The sequence below is a fragment of the Ictalurus punctatus genome, chromosome 26 (genome assembly GCF_001660625.3).
Source record: "Ictalurus punctatus breed USDA103 chromosome 26, Coco_2.0, whole genome shotgun sequence".
NCBI lineage: Eukaryota > Metazoa > Chordata > Actinopteri > Siluriformes > Ictaluridae > Ictalurus > Ictalurus punctatus.
In genome coordinates, this window is record NC_030441.2 from 1592218 (window position 1) to 1614866 (window position 22649).

At 40.5% G+C, this 22649-nt stretch overlaps 1 protein-coding gene and 1 long non-coding RNA gene across 3 annotated transcripts; one reads left to right on the top strand and one right to left on the bottom strand.

Moving 5' to 3' along the window:
- The first annotated feature begins 18 nt into the window (after positions 1–18).
- On the top strand, positions 19–21953 carry LOC128629198 (caskin-1). 2 transcript variants are annotated; one of them, XM_053676162.1, is made up of 6 exons: positions 12289–12405; positions 14006–14120; positions 18051–18252; positions 18463–19039; positions 19252–19996; positions 20097–21953. In XM_053676162.1, exons 4-6 carry the CDS (start codon positions 18637–18639, stop codon positions 20170–20172), a joined length of 1224 nt encoding a protein of 407 aa, XP_053532137.1. In that variant the 5' UTR covers positions 12289–12405; positions 14006–14120; positions 18051–18252; positions 18463–18636; the 3' UTR covers positions 20173–21953. The 2 variants fall into 2 exon arrangements, with proteins under 2 accessions (XP_053532138.1, XP_053532137.1); XM_053676163.1 differs by lacking the exons at positions 12289–12405; positions 14006–14120 and adding an exon at positions 19–145.
- LOC128629211 (uncharacterized) lies at positions 3279–13709 on the bottom strand. The gene is made up of 2 exons (XR_008393552.1): positions 12872–13709; positions 3279–11383 (listed from the first exon to the last, which is right to left on the bottom strand). It is a non-coding gene; the product is annotated as an uncharacterized LOC128629211 (long non-coding RNA).
- Positions 21954–22649: the final 696 nt, after the last annotated feature.

Genomic DNA, 22649 nt, shown 5'->3' on the forward strand with positions numbered 1-22649 from the left:
CAAAGTGTTACACCACACTGGGCTTGAACCTGAGGCTGGAGGATTGAGAGACCAACATGCAGCGCAGTGAACTACCAACCCTGCACAAACAGACCATGGAGTGGGCCTAGCCAAACGCTCAAGAGGAGTAAACTGAAAATAAAAGGTCAGAGAGGACCGACTTACAAAGGAAATACGTAAACAAGTTTTTTTTTAAAGCAAGGAACTGAAGAAAACCAGAGGAACCCCAAGAGACAAGGTCCAAGAGGTTTGGACTGATACAGCAAGAAAGTTTGAGAGACGAGAAACCCGAGAGATTTTATATAATGTTCAATCAACCTATAAGAAGCCCTTAAATAGGGGCGTCACAGGTGGAGCTGGTTTTCACTAATCACTGAGGAGCAGCTCTCTGTTTCCCTCTGTTGGTGGGCCAGGACCATGGCAACCTATCCCTTTCGTTATTTGAGTAGTTTACAATTAGCCAAGTATTAATTACTGATTTATTTCACATTTCTCTTGCAAAAATACAGCAAATAAACTTTATATATATATATATATATATATATATATATATATATATATATATATATATATATATATATATAACAACTATTTGCAATTTTAAAAAATACTACGAGATGTACCATGATTAACAATTCAGTTTGTAGAATTTAATGTTAATAGTATTTACACCACAGTGGTACTGAATGCTTGTTTCTGATTGGTCAGAAGGTATTAATTCATTTTCTATACCAGGAGCTCTTACAGTAGCATTAGTAGATAAATCACAGCTTCATATTAATATGCTCATTTTAATAATTCACCTTTTCTATAGTAACAAACAGTAGGAAAGAAATACCCGGATGGCGTACTGCTTCCGGTGAAAACACCCCTCAGGCAAGGTGCAAAGATATCCTACCAGAGGTAAGTTACCTGACTCTGGTCTTGTATAGAGTTTTGGTACTTTACACCTCAGTTGTTAAAGATATTAAAATGTTCACATGACAAAGTTTCCTTTAAGCAAGGAATCTCCAGGGTCAGCACTTTTTAACAGTCAGTGTGATTTTGACTGAAGACTGATATGAAGACAGTGACTTGGGTAACATGACAATGTGCTTTATTTTTGTCTTACTAACATAAAAAAAGGTATTGACTGTTAATAGCTGCTAAGTGATACCAAGAACTTATCATGCTCACTGACCTTGATTACCTGCTGCAGCAAAACATATTAAAATGTTTTATATTAGATGTGTTTATGTGAATCAAATAACATGTTGTGTATTTGTGAATACATTTAATGATTACGTGAAATATCCATCCATCCATCCATCTTCTACCACTTACTAGTTTTCAGGATCACAGGGAACCTGGAGCATATCCCAGGAAGCATTGGGCACAAGGCGGGGTACATCCTGGACAGGGTGCCAGTCCATCGCAGGGCACAATCACATACACACTCACACAGCCATTCATACACTACGGACACTCTGGACACGCCAATCAGCCTACCATACATCTCTTTGGACTGGGGGAGGAAACTGGAGTACCCGGAGGAAACCCCCGCAGCACGGGGAGAACATGTAAACTCCGCACACACAGGGCCCCAACCAGCAGGACTTATGTGAAATATAATATAAAAATTTATAGAAATAAAATAGACCTGAGGTGAAGCTCTACTATTAAAACTACTGTCCAACAGAGGCTGATGTAACAGTGCACAATTATGGAGCTATTATGGGTGCTCCTGGGAGCTAAAGAGAAAATATTTGTGTGTTTTTGATCGAGAAAGACATGTAGATGCAAGAGGTTGAAGATCCAAATGGTTTCTAGAATGCAAAGCCACCGTCTTTATCTGTAATTGTTTTGTGCTCCAAATATTACATTCATATTTGTATTTAAATCAGAATTGGGCTTCCTTTCCATTCATAAATCAACTAACAATTTGCAGAATATAACCTGCGGAACTTTCTGGCGAGTTCTTCTATTTATAGTGTGACTGAAAAGTCAGGAAACAGAATACAGTATGTTGAGCAAAAGTGTCAATCTGAATATGATGAGCAACAATCTGCAAAATTACCAGGATGTCTCACACGTCAGTCTCGGTCACGCCTACTCGGTCCTCAGACCTTCAGTCTAGCTGATTTTAAAATCAGATAAATTAGCATGTTAGCTAAGTTTTTTTTGGTTGTGTATCTGTGGTTGTAAATTGTGCCTTGCTTTTTGTTCTGTTGCCATTAATTTCACAATTAAAACAGATTTCAAGTGCATTTTAATTACCTTTTGCAGCACAAAACATCTAAAATATTAGAGATGTCTGAATTAAACAACAGAAGGCCTAATAAACTCTTCAGGAGTTAAAACTCTAATATAAGACATTAATATAAGGCCAGGACTACAATATAACATTTCAAATGATATCTTTCCACCGTTAATGTTTAAGAGTTTAACGCTGGAAAGATAATGTTTGAAATGTTAATGCTGGTCTAAATTACTTTCACTTTTAGTTTACAGTAAATCATGTTCTTTCAAGGAGGAGTCTTATCAGGTAACAAATGTGTGTGTGTGTGTGTGTGTGTGTGTCTGTGTGTCATGCAGAGAGAAAGGGATCAAACAGGTAATGATCCAATATTATCAAACTGTGGATCTGTACATCTACCTAGAACTTCATACACGTTTAGAGTCGCATTCAGAGTTGAATATAGTGAAGAGTTGAAACTGAAATTGTGACTTTGTTCAATTTTGGACACAGTTAACTCTCAGCATCAAATAATGAATAAAAATAAAAGCTAAACTACAGTAAGGGCTGAAAAGTAAGTGCTATTGTATAATCCGTAAAATAATGAGAGTGAAAGCTGCATTGTTAAATTAAAGCAATGATTAAAGTCACGATTACATTCTGTTCATGAAATTGTCCAAACAGCCAATCATGTGGCAGCAGCATGATCACTCCGATCCAGGTGTTTAAGAGGCATAGTGAAGAAAGACCACACCCACTTCTGATTTACGGCTGAATACAAATACAGATATGAATATTTGCACACCGATACAAAACTAATACAACTATGAAATTACACCGTGGCATCGTTTCCTCTTTTGTTAGAGAAAATCTGTTCAGAGTTTTGTTATAGTGTCAAAAGTGACTGAAAGGCATTTTTGTGTATATACACATCATACATATATCAGTACTGTATATTAATCATGACCGTGTAAAGCCGTACGTGACTTTTTTTTTACCTCAAGATTTTTGGAGACACACTTCCTGTGTGATGCTGACCACAATCCATTAAAGAAAGAAAAAAAAGAGAAAAAAGATGTCTTTATTTGTCACATTACAAATACGCTGAAATGACTATTTGTACATACGGTGAAATTATTTTCTTGGCATATCCTCGCTCGTTATGAAGTCGGGGTCAGAGTGCAGGGTCAGCCATGATACAGCAACCCTGGAGCAAAGAAGGTCGAGGGCCTTGCTCAACTCAAGGACCCAACAATGGCAGCATGCTGGGGCTTGAACCATCAATCTTCTAATCAGTAACCGTTGAGCCACTACTGACCAACTGATGCCCTTATATGATCGATCCATCCATCCATCCATCCTCTATACCGCTTTATCCTTTTCAGGGTCACGGGGAAACCTGGAGCCTATCCCAGGGAGCATCGGGCACAAGGCGGGGTACACCCTGGACAGGGTCCCTTATATGATGTCACATGAAATTAACTGATATTATTTATATCACGCAGTTCCTCTTATCACATCAGTTTTGATCTTCACTTATCAGGATTGTCCCAATTCACCTGAAGTCACCCTGCACATTACCTTACAGGGCTCAATAATCTTGTTGTATAATTTTTTAACAAAGTTGATCATTAATATTATCCACTGACAGCTAGATGATTATCTACGGCCTTCTGTGTTTGTAAAATGCTGTTACTTTCCATTTGAATTGGAATTGAGGCCAAATGAGAGGCTACATGTCCATGTGTGTGTGTGTGTGTGTGCGTGTGTGCTAGAGTTCAAAAACTGAAGGTATAAAAGTGGGAACTGGGGAAGCTGCTCTAACAGTCGACCCAGTCAGAAGCTGTGAGTACATCTTTACAAATCTGTGAATTAACAAACAAAATGAAATTCTGAAATTGGAATTATTTTTATTTGTATGACTACACTGTTACGGCTCAGTCTAGGTTAGACCGTGCAGAGTAACCAGCTCGGGATTCAATGGAATTTGACCTTTAAATAAGGGAAGCCAGGAATAACAACACACCCAGGTTTGTGTTAAAAAGTAGTGGTATATTGTAACACACAAAATTATATACATATTACTGTACAAGGAACCAAACCAGGCGTAACTTCAGGGTGGGCCAAGGCCAAAATAATAGAAAAAAAGAATTCTATTGTTAGGTAGCAATCTTACCTTAAAGGAAAATAAATAAAATACAAGGATGCTTCCCTAACTACCTAAGCAAAAAAAAAAGACAAAAGGACCCTCTCCCAAAAGAAATGGCAGCCACACCCCTATTGCCAGTGAACCAAGTGAACATGTATACAATGGTGGATAGAATGAACAAAAAGGGTACAGGGACAACCAAACTCAAAGTCAAAAACCAGAACAGAAGTCAGAATATAGCATAAAGCAGCACAATCAAACACAATCTCTAAACACCAACACATGTAACCACCTCCATCATCCCACACCATTCTCCCTCCTTTTCCTCTTTAAATATGGATGTCATCCTGGGAGGCAGGAGAAAGGCAGGCTAGGGCAGGCTGGAAACTCTGGGAGGGAGTTCGACCTGCACACAAAATATGGCACAGCACACAAAAAACTTCCCATTCCAAAGATAGTGGGTTGTAACACACACACACACACACACACACACACACACACACACATATATATATATATTAGTTTAAAAACATCTGATGATCAGGGCCGATTATATCCTGTCAATCAAAAGAGGGCGGGAAAACACATGGATTTCGTGCTGTGTGTAAAGATGTCGTCTCTTGTGTGGAATGATGACAAATCTGCAGTTTGTAAACTCTGCAATGTCTGTCATCTCTGCACTAATAACGGAAGTAAATTTTACGACGGAGGAGTTTCAGTGTTGAGTCGATCCCCGCCCCCCTGAATTAAAAGGCCAGTACACGTTGAAAGATTTAAATGAAGACGAGTTGGCAAAAAAAGTATATATATTGTACATAAGAATATATTTGTAAAGTAGTATATCTCATAATCAATGTTAATGAATTAATAACATTCAATAAGTGAAGAAATCTTACTTTAATCTTCAGAATTGAGTTCCTGTTAATGCGAGTAATGTGTTTTCTGTTCATGAGACCAGTTACCGTGAAACAACTTGCTGAAATGGACAGAATAAGGTTTTTATTTGCAATTCCTTCAGAATTTTTTTAAATTAATTATTATCAATTTAAAAGAAGGAACAGATGGCAGAACTATGGGTATCGGCCGATATCACTCTGAATAATCGCTTATCGGTATCGGCTGAGAAATTTAGTATCGGTGCATCTCTAATATATTATTATTATTTATAGCTTTTTTTTTTTTTACTGGAACTAACAGTCAAAATCTACTTTTTCCCTTCAGCATTGTTCAACTGGATTCATTGAACTGAATAAAATGGGAGGGCCTGAGACTAAAATTCCTCCATATATTTCTCCTCCACCATCTCCATCACCACCTCCAGGAGTCTTAGTCTTATAATATTTAATCAGATGATGATATGTTAACCTTAATATTACATACTGATACTGTTTATTATTTACTCCCGATTTAGCCTAGTTATTAATGAATTTATTTTCCCAATTATGGGAGTTAATCTAGGAGTGAGAATGTGTAACGAACGAGTACGTGATGTGACTCGACTAAAATCATGGAGCACAGCATAAAATAAACATTAATATTGATGATAGTCAAGGCACACATGTAAAGGACATCACAGCCTTAAAGGGGTTTCTTGAGGAAGGATATAAAGCAGGGGTGTCCAAACTACGGCCCGCGGTCCAGTTTTTATTGGCCCGCGGCAAATTCTGAAAATATAATTGAATATGGCCCACACTAGAAGCTTGAGCTCGACTCTGTTGCACTTCTCAGTTTCAACACTAGATGGAGCCAGCCACGGAAACGGTGCTTCTCAACCGTTACCGCTACTAAACAAAATTAAGCAAAGAAAAACTTTTACCGCAAGTCACCATAAATGGCAGCACCCAGAAAATGAAAAATAGCAAGTGAGTGTAGAAGATTTCAAACACGGTGGGAAAATGAATATTTTTCAAAGAAATCAACGGAAAGTGTGTCTGTTTGATTTGCAATGAAGATGTTGCTGTGATGAAAGACTATAATGTCCGTCGGCACTATGAAACCAAACATCAGAGCTACACATCGTACACCGGTGCCGAACGAACACAGAAAGTCAAGCAAATGGCAGCTAGCCTGCAAGCTCAACAACAGTTTTTTTTTTCGGTGCCAAAAAAATACAGGAAAACGCCACAACAGCAAGCTATGAAGTCGCTAAACTTATTGCCCAGCACGGTAAACCGTTCTCAGACGGTGGTTTCATAAAGCAGTGCCCCATCAAAGTCGCAGAAATAATGTGCCCGGAGAAAGTGCAGGATTTCAACAACGTGAGCTTATCCAGAAATACAGTGGTGCGAAGAATCGAGGACTTGTCAGCTAACTTGAAACTTCAGCTGAGAGACAAAGCTTGTGCTTTTGATTTTTACTCGATAGCATGCGATGAGAGCACAGATGCTACAGACACTGCACAGCTGTTGATGATAATTTTTGTTGTACTGAGGAGCTGCTTGATATAAGCCTAAAAGGCACAACGACGGGTAGAGATATTTTTGAAGCTGTGTCAGAGGTAGTTGAAAAGATGCGGCTTAAATGGGACAAGCTCTGTGGAATAACAACGGATGGAGCTCCGCCCATGACGGGCGATCGTAAAGGAATGGCATCGATGGTGTGCGCCAAGGTAAAAGAGAGCGGAGGTGAGGCTTTTAGGATGCACTGTATAATCCACCAAGAAGCACTGTGTGCCAAGACTGTCCAGCTGGGCGATGTGATGAACACTGTTGTAAAAACTGTCAACATAATTCGAGCTAGAGGTCTGTACCACAGAGAATTTCAAGCTTTCCTTTCTGAAGTGGATGCTGGATACGGGGATGTACTCTACCACTCTGAGGTGCGCTGGCTGAGCCGCGGCTATGTGCTGCAGCGGTTTTATTCGATGAGATCAGAAATCGATCGGTTTATGAAAGAAAAGGGCCGACCTCTTCATGAACCGAGTGACCCTCTGTGGTTAGCCAACCTGGCATCTTTAGTTGATCTTACTCATCATCTGAATACACTGAACAAGAACCTACAAGGCAAAGAACAGCTGGTGCCACACCTGTATGCGCACATGAAAGCCTTCTGTGTAAAGCTCCACCTGTCTGAGATGCAACTACGAAGCTGTAATGCTGCACACTTCCCTGTGCTGTCTGAAATCAAGTCTGCTTTTCCAAAGGCCGTCCTTTCTGATAAAAAGGGGAAATGTGTTTGTGATTACATCTCTCGTGACAGAATTCAACATGCGTTTCCAAGATTTTTCTGTCATTGAAAAACAAATCAAGCTGTTCTCGACCCCCTTCCTGGTGGATGCAGAAGAAGTGGAAGAGAGTCTGCAGTTAGAACTGATTGAAATGCAATGCGATGATTCTCTGAAGAGTCAACATCAGCTTCTCTCCCCCCTTGACTTCTATCAGAGTTTGGATAGTGCCAAGTTTCCTCTGATGAGACGCCACGCAAAAAGAATGATGAGCCTGTTCGGCTCAACATACATCTGTGAACAAGCATTTTCTCTGTTAAATCAGAACAAAAGCAGATTGAGAACCAGAATGGCTGATAGCCATCTCTGTGAAGTCCTTCATGTCTCAACCACCAAACTTTCTCCTGACATTTCAGCCATCCTTCAATCCAAAGGACAGCATCACTGCTCCCACTGAGTGCAACGTTCTTCACATTATAGGTGAGTTAGAAATAGACACACAGTTACGACACCTGTGCCACCTACAGGCCTGTTCGTTCCACTGCACGGGCAGTGCAGTTCCAGTTATTAACCTGACTCTTTGCAAACACACACAACTGACATTGTATTTAATTCATGCCACACTTTTTACTTTAATAATAAACAGTTCTTTATTCATTTTAAATTTTAAACCCTAAACTGTTTGTTCGTATTCATGTGTCAATATTTCACCTCTAGTGTGTGGCCCGGCCCTTTGTTTATTTTTCTGTATTTGGCCCTCACTAAAAAAAGTTTGGACACCCCTGATATAAAGTGAGGGGAACATTTTACTCTCAAAATATGAGACAAAACCGTTATTTTTAGCATTGTTACGGTATATAATGTTAATATATATGACGTTAGAATACTGTTCATGTAGTCAGTCTTTATAGTACAGCTGGAGTTCTGTAGTAACCTACACTGATTTTTGCACAGTAAAACATCTGTAATTTTTATTCTTTCACCAATTTGCAGTTTGCAAATTGCAAAACTTCTGATAAACCCTTCTGCCTGGTCAACATTATACCTGCAAACAAAGTGTCACTCATGGACCAAAAGCTTATTCAAAAGATGAAACGGATCCGTGAAAAGGCTTCAGAGTATAGTAAGTCCTGTTATTATAGTCAGAGGTAAAGCTGCAACAGAGTTTTCTGATCTTCAGGACAGAGGAGATTATGATTAGTGGTTTCTCAGGAACACGACAAGCTGTGATTTTTATCTTATTAACATCAGGGGAGAAAATAAAGAGAGAGACTCGTAAGAGAAACTGTTTATAGCTGCGAGAGCAGAAGCGATAACAGAAGATAACTTCTATCGTGGATGTTACACAACACTGAATGCATCTAATTAATAAAACTTATTTAATAAAAATTGTAATCAGTGATAAATGACTGTGATAAGAATTAATCACTGCAGGTATTCATCCTATTGTACAGATTTGCCTCACGTAATCATCTTGACAAAAGAGGACGAAGCCTGCAAACTGGTTAAAGAGGACCTAAGAAAGGTCTACACCAGCAAGAAGATCAAAGAAAAGGTAATTGTGTAATTAAATGGTGTATATTAGTGTCACATTGTGGTGAACTTGCAACTGCAATTCCCAGAATGCAGTGCCAACTACAAACATGGCCGACAAGAACTACACTTCCTGGCCATGCACGAACTCAAGTTCAAACAATGACGTGGATGTTCTGATCCTCAAGGCACTCGATCAGATCGTGAATCTCGCCAACGATGCTCTGGAAAACCAAAACCTTAGTGAGAAATCTGAGTGAAGGCTTTTTTTTTGTTGTTGTTCTTTTCCACCCCTACACCAGTGCAGAGTATTTAGGACAGTGAAAAGACATGAAATTGTGTCTAAAGTACATTATTAAAGTAAAGCTAATTTCTTCTACTGTAATCATAACTGGTTTGTGTTTCTGTCACTGTCACGTTCCTACTGCACTCTGCACTTTTTATATTCCAATAAATTAATAAATATAATGATGTTTGGTCCTACTTATTTTTTAAGATTTATACCATTACACTAGACATGTTTTGACAGATACAAATAACACAAACACGAGTAATGTACAATACTTCATAGTTCATACATAAATATGCAGGACTAAAACATCCAAAGAACGAATCCTCTTTCATTAACTACCAAGGAACTCTGACTAACTACTCTCTCAGTAATTAGGGCTAGGCCTCGGGAAATGAACTTAAGGAAGAACACCTCACCACAAAGAGGGGGAAACAAAGGGTTACGCCACACTGGACTTGAACCTGAGGCTGGAGGATGGAGAGACCAACATGCAGCGCAGTGAACTACCAACCCTGCACAAACAGACCATGGAGTGGGCCTAGCCAAACGCTCACGAGGAGTAAACTGAAAATAAAAGGTCAGAGAGGACCGACTTACAAAGGAAATAAGTAAACAAGTTTTTTTTAAAGCAAGGAACTGGAGAAAACCAGAGAAACCCCAAGAGACAAGGTCCAAGAGGTTTGGTCTGACACAGCGAGAAAGCTGCAGAGAGACGGGAAACCTGAGAGATAAACTCGAGTGTGTTTACAAAATTACCGGCTTAGCCTCAATACAGCACTCAACAAGGAGAACTTCCTAGTTCTTCTTAGTTGTCCGTCGTGGCGACGAAGACCATTTTGTCATCAGAGATGAAGCATGCGTAGATGGCTGGTCAGGCCAATCTTTGCACGTAAAGTCCTAAGGCAGGTGGGACAGGGGATGGGGTGGACGTCTCCGGGAAGGTTGCTGGCACGGGTTTTTCTGGCTTGCCCCTTTCGTTCGGCTGCAGCTGTCCAATTTATCTCACACAGCAAAGAGCCCTTGTGGATGGAGGAGCACCAGGTGTCACGATCCAATGCAGTCTGTTCCCAGGAGGCAGGATTGATGTTAAACGCTTTCAGTGAGGCTTTAAGGGTATCTTTGAAGCGTTTCTTTTAGCCTTCTTGGCAACGCTGACCTTGCTGGAGCTTGCCATAGAGGAGTATCTTTGGTAGACGTTGGTCTGTCACTCGTCCTGCCCAGCGTAGCTGGGTCGTCATCAAGATGGTGAAGATGCTTAGGAGGCCTGCTTGATTGAGAACCACAGTGTCTGGGACTTTGTTCTGCCACTTGATGCCAGGGATTTTCCTGAGACTTGTGGTGTGAAAATGGTTCAGTTTCCTGGCATGACGTTGGTACACTGTCCACGTTTCGCATGCATACAGCAGTGTGGGGAGCACAACTGCCCTGTACACTTTCAGCTCGGTCTGGATGGTGATGCCTCTTCGGTTCCAAACCTTGGCATACAATCTCCCGAAAGCTGAGCTGGCTCTCGCAATGTGGACGTTAACTTCGTCATCTATTGTGGCATTTTGTGACAACGTGCTGCCGAGGTGAACTTGGTCACTGTTTTCAGTCTCTGACCATTGACAGTGATATTGGACTCTGTATAGGGCTTCCCTGGGCTGGCTGAAGCATGACCTCAGTCTTCTTGGTGCTGATGGAGAAGGAAGTTTGTGCAGACACTAGAAAACCTGTTAACGCTGCGTTGCATGTCCGTTTCTGTGCTATTGTTAAGGGCACGGTCATCAGCAAAGAGGAAATCCCTGATGATGTCTGTCGAAACCTCGGTTTTCGCTGGGAGCAACCTGAGGTTGTACAGATTACCATCTGTGCGGTACTTGTTGCCGATCCCAGCATCACCGTCTCCAAAGGCGTCAGTCAGCATTGCGGAGAACATGAGGCTGAACAGGGTCGGCCCCAGGACACAACCCTGCTTGACGCAGTTTAGCATGTAAGAAGCCCTTCAAGCCTTTCAGTACAGTCACAGGTGGACCTGGTTGCTACTCATCACTGAGGGGACAAAGAAAAATTGGTTGTTGTTTTTTTTACGTCACCAGCACAAATTCTACAAATAGACTTTTATTTAATAAAACAATGTATTTACAATTGAAACATCTGCTATGAGCCGGGGCCCTGTGTGTGTGGAGTTTGCATGTTCTCCCCGTGCTGCGGGGGTTTCCTCCGGGTACTCCGGTTTCCTCCCCCAGTCCAAAGACATGCATGGTAGGCTGATTGGCGTGTCTACAGTGTCCATAGTGTATGAATGGGTGTGTGAATGTGTATGTGATTGTGCCCTGCGATGGACTGGCACCCTGTCCCGGGTGTACCCTGCCTTGTGCCTGATGCTCCCTGGGATAGACTCCAGGTTCCCCTGTGACCGTGAAAAGGAGTAAGAGGTAGAAGATGGATGGATGGATGGACATCTGCTATGAGATGTTCCACTGGCAACAATCCAGTATCTACAATTTAATGTTAATATTATTTACCCGCAGTGGTACTCAATGCTCGATTGGTCAGAAGGTATTAATGAATCTTTTATAACAGGAACTCCGACAGTAGTTCCAGACACAAGATAAACCACAGGTTTATATTAATGAGAGTCATTCTAATTCTTCACTATTTCTATAGTAACAACTTACAGAGTAGCAAAATAAGAAGAGAGAGACTTTTTTGTTGGCGTTTGTGTTACAATGAATTCATATATTTTGGGGCCTTGGGACCAGTTTTCTTTATCATGTTGCTGTAGACAGTGTGGAAATAGACAGGGTTTTGTTAAATCCGATGTCCTGACAATTCATCATCCCAGGGATACTAGCCAAGAACTGATCACAGAAAAAAAGTGAAATAATCATAGAAAGCCCTCACTGGCCTTCAGCAACAGTCATTATACGTTTGTATTTTTGTAGATGGAGACGTGCAGGAATCTGCTGGGTATTCCAGTGAACCACATCTTCCCTGTTAAAAACTACCATGAGGAGATGGACACAGACGATGACATGGATGCTCTGATTCTCAAAGCACTGGATCAGATCGTGAGCGTCGCTTGCGATGCACTGAGAAAAAAAACATTTCTGACCTCTGGCGAAAAATCTGAGTAAGGACTCGGATCCCAAACGCCTCAGTGGCATTAGTGCAACACAGAGTGCTTTACAAAGCATTAAAAACACATTAGGATTACAGTTCTTCCTAAATGGAGAAGGGTACCAAGTATGTGTGGTGGAAGGCTATGTACAACCACATTGTAGGGGAATTATTCAAAACTTAACTAAGGAAGACTGAGTGAGCAACAGGATCCTAGTCCCCTCACCCAATGCTTTTAGTCTCTGTACAGCTTGTGGTTGTATGTTGGTATCCATCGTGTTGCAACACAGTGATGCTCAAGATGAGGTGAGCTTCAGGATTTGTTCTGTAGCACAGCAGCCACCTGAAGTGTGTGTATAGATAACAAGGTCAGTATAGTTTGGTCTTTATCACACAACAAACACGACACTTGCTTACCAGTGTTCAGTTGAAGATGGGAAGCATAATGTCCATCAGCACTCTTATAACTTGGATGAGGCGCTGAATGTCCAGCAGAGGGCAGAGTAATGTCTCTCCACCCAATGACCCTTAGCGATTGTGCTCACGCTCAAGACTAGTTTGATCCAGCGAGGCCGCAATCCCGGCTAACGGAGATCCAGTGGAGAAAACGGACAATACACGACCCTATCCGATAAGTCAGCCAACTCTTTTCACACCATAAGTAATGGCATCCGTTACGTTTTGAGTTCGTTTGAACAAACAAAACAAAACAAAACTCTACGTGAAACATAAAGAAAAAACGGGAGTATTCGACTCCACCGGCTAATAACTCTGTAAGCGCTAACAGGCCTATTTCCCCGCTCCACCCACACACACACACGAAGGAAAACCCGTTTCATCGCCTTCTAGAACAGACTCGTTAAAGACAAACTGATTTTTAGAAACAACGTAATGTGTCTCTGGAACACGTCAGGGGTCTAAACTGAACTTTTTTTTTTTTTTTTTTTTTTTTACCGCTGTAATATTCCCGAAGTTCACTCCTCAGCTCAACTCCCGCCGCTGCTCTAATTCCCTCTCACCCCGCCTCTCCTCGCACAAAATGGCGGTGTACATGTCATCGCAATATCAAAATAAAAGTCTTTACCGAATAGACTTTGTAGGCTCCCCTACATATGCATCGCTAAAATAAGAGTAATGTAATATTCTGTCTTTATGGAATATATTCGATTATGTTATGTTACGTTAGTTACAGTAAGAATAAGACAAAGATTTCACTCCCTTTCAGAGTTAATACACCGTAAATGTAAGACTCTGACCAGGATGTCTCACATGTCTTCCTCAGTCCTTCAGTCCAGCAGATCAGCTGTTTATAAATCAGCAGAATTAGCATGTTAGCCAAGTTCTTTGGTCTGTGGTTTGAAATGGTGCCTTGCTTTTCGTGCTGTCGCCATTAATTACAGATTTCAAGTGCATATATATATATATATATATATATATATATATATATATATATATATATAATTTTTTTATTATTTTATTTATTTATAAAAAAAAATTTGCTGCAAGATTAAAAACCTTTTCTTACATGACAAAATCTACTTTTCTCATCAGCATTGTTCATCTGGATTCATTGAACTGAATAAAATGGGAGGGTCTGAGTCTACACCTCAACGACCTCGAACACCTCCACAACCTCGAACACCTCCACCACCTCCATCGCCTCCATGTGAGTCTTAGTCTTATAATATTTATTAGATGATGATCAATATGTTAACGTGTATAAAACCTGTTAGATTTTGACAAAACTGTCAATTTCTGCTCACTTACTGTATCAGTTTGACATAATCTGATTTTCTTTGATTGTTGATGATTATCGACTTGGGGTAGTTGTCCACAAGCCCCTCATAATACTGTACTCTGCTATATTTTTTACCCATTCTTCTAACTCAGTCAGGGTTGTGGTCCTCCTTGCTTAGACACAGTTTCAGTTCAGTCCACACATTTTTCACAGCTAAAATGGTGTTCCCTTTCAAAGGGAACTTCGATGTTGCGTTTAACTTCGATGTTGCGTTTAGCATAACACTATGGGAACGCCTCTCACGCGCGACCGGCATCTGAAGCTTGTGTAAAATCATGCCTATTTATAGGCCTGCCATGATCAAGTGACGTGGTAATTAAGCGCGTCGCGTGATATAAATATGGCACCTCTGAACCGCGCCATCAGCCTCTATTATCTGAAGCGAAGACGCAATTCAAAGGCCTGCCCTGGTATGACAAAGCTACACAACGTCTCGTTCCATTCTCAGGGAACCGGGTTACCCAGACCTTCCCTTTCAAAGGGAACTTCGACGTTGCGTTTAGCATAACACCATGGGAACGGGAATACCCAGTCCGTCATACTGAGGGTACGGCCTATTCAAAAAGACCCAAGCCCAAGGGTCACTGCAAGACACGAGCCCGGGGTGGAATGAATATCCAGGCTGTAATAACAAATGAATGTGTTTGGCATAGACCACTCTGCAGCAGCACACACATCCTGTAAGGATACCCCTTTGGACAAAGCCTTCACGGAGGCGACCGCCCTAGTGGAATGAGCCCGTAAGCCAAGAGGCGTAGTGAGACCGCGCGCTTTTTGAATCGTGAATCGTGCGTTTTTTTTCGACTATAAACATGTTTTCGGAAAATGATTCGCCAGCGAGGATACGTACACAGAACTGTTGCTAAATACATAAGCTTTTGTCTATGCTTTGACATCCCATGTCCCCACTGGCTGACAGTCAAGTCGTGTAAATTTATGACCTCTGGTAACACTGTTTGATCTGAATATGTGATCTTTCCTGGCAGTTGTCTGTCTGTGTGTGAGAGAGACGTGTGATTTCTGGGGGTTTTGCTGACTAGAATGCTTACAAATGTGTTTATGTTAACGAATTAAGGAGAGAGTCGGGCATCTCAGTGCTTAAATAATGGTTAAAACGTTGTAGTTAAAACACAGTAAAAACTCTGCAACTATCTGTTACGATGTCTGCTTCGAGAAATCCTAATACCCCTAGAGGAATGTTGTGTATTCACCAACACGAGGACCTGTTGAAATGTGAGAGGACCTGACTTCTGCTCCAAGAAAAAAAAAAACCCAATATGTTAGTTTGATAATTTATTCATGAAGATATTGTAAAGACGTTGTTGTTTAACCCTGAGCAGCAACAACTCCACAGATCGTGTCTTAAGTCCGAAGGTTTATTTAGGGAGTAGAAAAAACATTTAAAGATGTTTTAAAAGAAACAGGTGTTTTGTACATAATGCTAAAAAAGAAAAATGTTTGTAGTCCAATGTGAAATAAATGGGTGGAGACACACTGAGTACATTTCTGTTCCACAGTCTATAAGGATCCCCACCATTAATGCAGAGCGACAAATGTACACACCCTCCATGTGAAGGATTAAGTTGACTAGTCACATACAGTTATAAAGACGTGTCCTTGTGCAGACTTACCTTCACACCAGCATTGCCCACTGACACGTCTTCTCCCATGTCAATGTATAAGAAAAGGCAAAAAGTAATATGAGATATATAAGAATATATTTGATATAATATAAGATATTATAATGAAAAAACGAAATAATATTATTTAACTAGGTCTGGCATTCAGCCCTCTTAAGTGTAAGAGCATTATCAGTATTGTACGGCAGTTGGAATGGTAGTTAGGGGCAGTTGGGACACTAGTTAGGGGCAATTGGGACAGTAGTTAGCTTTCATGAAAAACTACTTTTTGAGTCACAGTGCCAAAGTACTGCAGAATATTTCAATGCTTCTTTTTCAGCCTGAAGGACTGGCATTTATTTAATAGACAGATGGCACAGCCATATACTTGGTCAGAGGATTTTAGGAATTTCTTTAAGAAACGTTCATTGTTTTTTTGTTCTTTTATCATGGCGTCAGTTTGTATACTTACTTTGGTTAGTGACTTAAACTGTTTTATTAGGAGGTGACAGATTTAGTTAACAGGGAATGATGATAGGTGAAGATTAAGTTGGTATTCGTGTACAAAATAAAACTGTCTATGTATATTTGTCTGTTATGTATCTGTTTAAGCACTACTGTAATAGCGATATAAAGAGAGAGAGAGAGAGAGAGAGAGAGAGAGAGTCCATTAACTAATTCATAGAACCCCTTTCTACCTTTTTAAGTTCGTTATACATGTTTCTTTTGAAGCATCGTGTTTAGACATTGCTAATCATTAGTCTGAAGGTTAAGGGTTCCTTAGACTTTTGCTTCTTCAGCATCAACAAAATCTAAACAAAGACTAAACTCAGAAACAATATAACTGTCTGGTTGTGATCGGAATAAATGGCAATGTGAAAGGTGACTTAATTCCCAATGAGATTTCTCTATGTTCTATATGACCTTTCTACAGTATATGCCATTAAGTCCTAGTTTCCAGCCATCATTACAGCATGGGAGAGGAAATCTCGTTCATCAGACGTGTGATGTACATCTAGACAATCTGATAACAAACTACACACAACATTTATGTTGAGAAAATTCAGCTTGCTCTTTGTTCCCAAATAACATTGGACCAGATCCACAGTTTACATCATCTGCTCACACGTATTTAATCTGTATTACAAGTACTGAACAAGTTAGAGGAAGAGAACGTGTAGCTTTACTGTTCATTGGAACTTTATTGTTTATTTGGATCTGTCTTGTTTCATGTTCATATTCAGGTTTTTTAATATTTATTTTATTATTTTTTATGAAGTACCTTCAACCTAGGAGAGTCTGGCATCTGACATAACATATGAATGTAGGAACATGGATTTTCACCATGCGCTCCACCGGCACACTAGTTGAAAAGAAAATCAAACATGTTAAAAGATCAAAGGTCAGGCAGTGCAGGAGTAAGCAAAATAAAAGCAAATCACCTATTTAGATTATATCTATGATTAAGTTCACTTTCAGTTAAGAAATGAAGCTTACGTTAAGGTTATTCTTCCACAGATGTCTTCAGAAGAAATTGATGACCGATTCCCTAGGTATTGTGTCTCAATTTAAAATAAACACTCACATGCAGATTCAGAAGGTGTGATATTATATAGGAAAGAAAATCATGATTACATTTCTGCTTATTCGTGTAAACGTCAACTGCATTGTGTAATCGAATTTCATGTATTGATACTTTTTTTTTTTTAAATCATTTGTCATTCACACATATAGCCTTCTAGCTCCATTGTAGTCAGTTTGCTCTTTGAGCAGAATTAGCAGCCTTTGGACTGTGGATAGTTCTATGAGAGAGATAAAAGTAGTATACGCAGAGTGTTTCTTTTTTGTCTATATTGCTCATTTCGTTCAGTGCTTTAATGTCTATAAATCCTGCAGAGATCGTAGGTATGAGATTTGTATTGTAAACTACACCGGATTTTAGTTACTATTGTTCTACAACTTCAAGTTAGTCATTTCTCCTGGTTTAAAAGGCTGTATTCTACTGGAGAAAATCTAACTGGAGCAACGTAATTTTAAAATGATTGCCAACTTAACAACTTGTGTTCAGAATTATGGTAATTAAGTACACAACACTTAAATTCCTGTTAAATAATGTGGAAATTATTGGTTGGATGTGTACGGAAATTCATTATTAATCATTTACTTTTTTTTTCACCAGCCTTATGTATGTATAGGGCGGGATCAACCAAGATGAGCCTTGTGATTTGTTTCTAAGTGTGACGTATTGAGAACGCCGCCATAGCGACTGTGGTCCTGCTTCTGAATCAGGGGTTTTAGGAAGTGTTTGAGACATCGCTGCCATGCTAGAAATGTCAACATTAGGAGGCAGAGCCAAAGGAGCTAGCAGGAATTACTTACAGGTAACATTGTTTTTATGAAATCAAACAACAGCATATCCATTATATGTAATGAATATGAAAACGTTATTCAGAATGAAGAAAAATATGAATAGGAGGCACACTGGTCGGTTTAGGTTTGTTTTAATGTTTAAGTTCCTGACGCATTCCCTCATCTTTTTGTTAACATATGGTTTATAGGGATAATAAGTAAGTATTTGCCCTGTACTGCAGGCGAGCCCGGACATCCTCAGATGAAACCATGACTCTCTGAGTTCAGACGAAGAGATCCAGAGTCACCATCACACCATCAGCGGCCCCTTAACTGACTACGAGATCCCCATTGCACAGCAAGAGGGCACAGAACAAGGCGAAGTTACCAAATCTCTGCAAATTACTGATGAACCAATGGAAACACTCCCTGAGAGACCAACCCCAGTGCCCCGCCCCCGCTCCATGCTCACTCAAGAAGAGTGGTCACGTGTGGATGCCACGGGAACCTTGAGGAGGCCCCGCACACCTCACGACTCGAGCAGCGAGAGGGTCCAGCTCAACGAGACCAGCACTGTGAGACGACGGCCAAAAGTAATAGCACCCACTCAGAGGGATGATGCGACAGATGCTGCTATTCGTGTAAGACCTGTATCAGAGGTGGAACATGTATATCGGGAAAGTGATATGAGCGAGGATTTCCGGCGAGCGCTGAAGCCTCCAGTTTCCCCCAAACCATCTCTGGGCCTCAGGAAGCCTGAGCCTCCCACCCCAACCAGGAGAGTCCCACTTCCAGGACCGGAGAACCAACACAGCACAGGTATTGCTAAATTAACATGGATAATGATTCCTGAGAAATTGCTAAACCAGCCTTAAGGACATGCTGAAAGAGCAGAAATTACGTCTCATTATGTGAATTTTTTTCATTCCTAGTCTTTAAAATATTTTGCCGGGTTTATGATTCTTTCGAATTAGATTATATACCTTGTGTATATATTCATAATTTTTTCTCTGATGGTTTTGACTCTTTAGTGGAGGGCAAAAGAGTTCCACCGCCTGTGTCTCCAAAGCCAAGCCCTCCTCCTACACTTCCTAAACCAATCAAAATGAAGCCCTTACCAACACACACACTTACCCCACCCAGTGACCTAAACACACACCCACACTCCTCTACCATTCTCCCCGAGCAAGTGGATCATCCTATACTCAGTCCATCAACCCCGACCCCCAAACCAGCAGAATCTCACACTTTGTCCCCACGACCTTTGACATCTCCCGCTCAGAGCCCCCAAACCCCCCAAACTCCTTCTACCCCTGGGTGCGGATCTGCCCCAGTCAAACCCCCGAGATCTTCCATGGCAGGGCTGTCAGTGGACATTCCCAGCCCTTTTGAGGCAGAGCCACGAGAGGTGGAAAAACACAACGAGGATGACGAGCTAAAGAGACAAAGGAAAGAGATAGCAGTGATTAAGGGGCAAGAGATGGGAACTTCCAGCGAGGTCACAAAGCTCACAGAGGGATCAGAGCAGGTGCTGATGAGGCGGAGGAAAGTGGGTGTGGCCAGACAGATGCAGATCGAAGGAGACATCGAAAGCACAACAGAACATGGTGTTGTAACTGCAGATGAAATTCGACAGAGGGCGCCAAATGTCAGCGGAACGGATGAAGGCAGAATTCATGGAGAAGAAGAAATAAACCAGCTAAGGCTGGACGAGATCAGTGCCTCCTTAGCTGCAGCACTGGAGGTTGTAGAGGAAAGGATCATGACCGAAGACAAGTATTTTTTAATTCATTATTAAATATTACAATTAATAAATATTAGTTGATACTAATTAAAATGAATAAATATTTTCAAATCCCACCTTGTGTTTTAAAAGCACAGTCAACATTCTTGATGATATTGGAAGCATGTTCGATGACCTCGCTGACCAGTTGGATGCCATGCTGGATTAAAAAAGAAAAAGAAAAAAAAAGCACAAAATAAATCGTAAACAGAAAAGCACAGCATCGTCTTCATCTGAGCGCCTGATCTGTTTAAAGCCACGCTTCAATGAATAAACGAATAAACACTGATTAGTTGATCTTATCAAGGATTTTTTTTTTTAAAAAAGGACCTACTGGAAGGCAGAGATCTTGGGTTTAAATCGTTAAATCCATGAAACATCGACATCAACATCGTTTGGTGAAGGTTTTAGAGCCAGGATGTACGGACTGTTCTCATGCTGCTTCCAGAGATAAGCACAATTAAATGCTAACAAACTATTTAAACATTGTTAAGGTCAAGAAATGCTAGCAATGTGTCAGAGTGTGTGTGTGTGTTTCTATGTGTGTACTATGTTTGGGCTTTCCTTCACTGGCGATCGACATTTGTGTATTCATTTTTCAATAATAATTGGAATCACCATTTTTGTGCTTTAATGTTGAGTTGGATACCCAGCTACGACGTTTTCAAAGGGGAACACAGGACAGAATTTTGGAGGGAAAAAAAACCCTGATTGATATGTTAAGGGATACGCTAAAAGTCGAGGAACATTGCTAGCTAGCTATAAGAAAAACAAAAACAAAAGTAGGACAAGCTATTTAATGGGTTCCCCTTTGAATCCATATTTAAAGCAAAAAAAAAGCTGAAATATTGTGACCCTTATGTTGTCACCGTAGTTGTTCGTGCGTGTTTGTGTACTTCATTGACGAATCCCGATTTTCAGCCAATAGAGTGGTGTAAACTATAATTTATCATTTATAAATGCTGCGTGATGTAGTGTAAATGTGACATATAGATTACAGCGTAGGATTTGGAATGCAACAAGAGCCCCTCCAGTCCCATTTAATGTGAACAAGAATTACGGGCCGTATTCAGAGTCCAGAATTCATGCAGGGAAAGTTACTCCTATTCAGAGTCGAGTTATGACTTGCTCTCTGTGTGCCATTCAGATTATTCGAATCCCCTGTGTGTCGTTAATGCCTTTGAGGTTGCCAGGTTTTTCATGAGCAGAGACGGGGTTTTTCAGTTGCATCTAGACCACCACCTTTAAACCTATAAAATAAAAAAAACTCTGCACTCTTGTTTCAGCAGCTTATAGAATAGCACTTGATCCAGTGCATGCTATTATTTAGCATTTTATTTTTAAATTGTGCGCCGACAGTTCATTGTGTGCACAACTTAACGAGATACTAAATCGAGCTCATGAAATGTGTCCTCATGCGGGAAACAATCGCAAACCTGTGTTTTAGGCTCCTCTCCATGTGCATAACTCTTGTGTAACTTCCAAGTAGCCTGCGATTCTCTCTGAACGAGCAATTTCAACACTCTGAATACAGCCCTCTGTGTGTTTGGGGTGTGTGTGTTTTCGGGGTTGGGTGTGTGTGTTTAAGATGCAAAATGAGATGATGTTTTTATGATTTTATGTTTCGCACATGCATTGGCCCATTGGAGAGAGCTTGCAGTCAAGACAATAGTGGCCAAAAGAACATTATTTAGTGTATATGTTATATAATTGCAGAGCAATATTTCTATCAACTCTCCATGTTGGTAACTTTTAGTTTAGTAACCTTATATCCTGTAAACAAACAAACAAACAAAAAAACTAACAAAATTCTATGTAATTATTCGAGTTATTTTGTGTACATGCTCAACTGGCTAATGTGTTTGACACTGGTGAAATGATCCTTGGAGATCCTCTTCCATGTAAAGCATATTGAGAGTATGTGGAAGTATGATAAATAAACTTTATGAATAACAGACACAAAGCGCATTCATTTATTTATTTATGCATTCATGTTAAATCAGGTCAGAGTCATGGTGGATCCGGAGCCTATCCCAGGAACAATGAGCGCAAGTCTGGAATGCACCCTGGTCGATAAGAAATAACATTTGTTAATCAATTGTCTCCACACTATCACAGTCGCACCAAACATCTGCAGTCATTCCTCAGACATAACATCCTTCTCTCTTTTAAAAGATCTCCTTTCCAACCCCTGTGCACATCGTCAGCACGTCCGATTAAGGCAGAGCGATCTGTGAGAGCGGAAAAGGGAGAGAGTGAGAGAATACACATGCACAGTACGTCTTCTGACGTAACACCCCATCCATAAAAGTCAAATTCATTTTGATTACATTACTCATCTACTCAGCATGAGCTCGAGAGAGTGCATCTGATAAGATATTTTCTGTAGCCAGTATTCTGTATTTTCTGTTTTGGTTATTTCCTAAATGTCTCAACTATTCTCATTTCCCTCTTTGATTTCATTCAGTACATTAGTGCCTATGGAATGGGCAACTTGCACATCTGGAAAGGCACCATCAATGCTGAAAGGTATATACAGGTTTTAGAGCAACATCTGCTTCCGTCCAGATTCCATCCCATCTTTACTTCTGAAAGACTCCGCCTCTCTAAGATCCTCTTTTTATACCAAATCATCTCACTGACCTG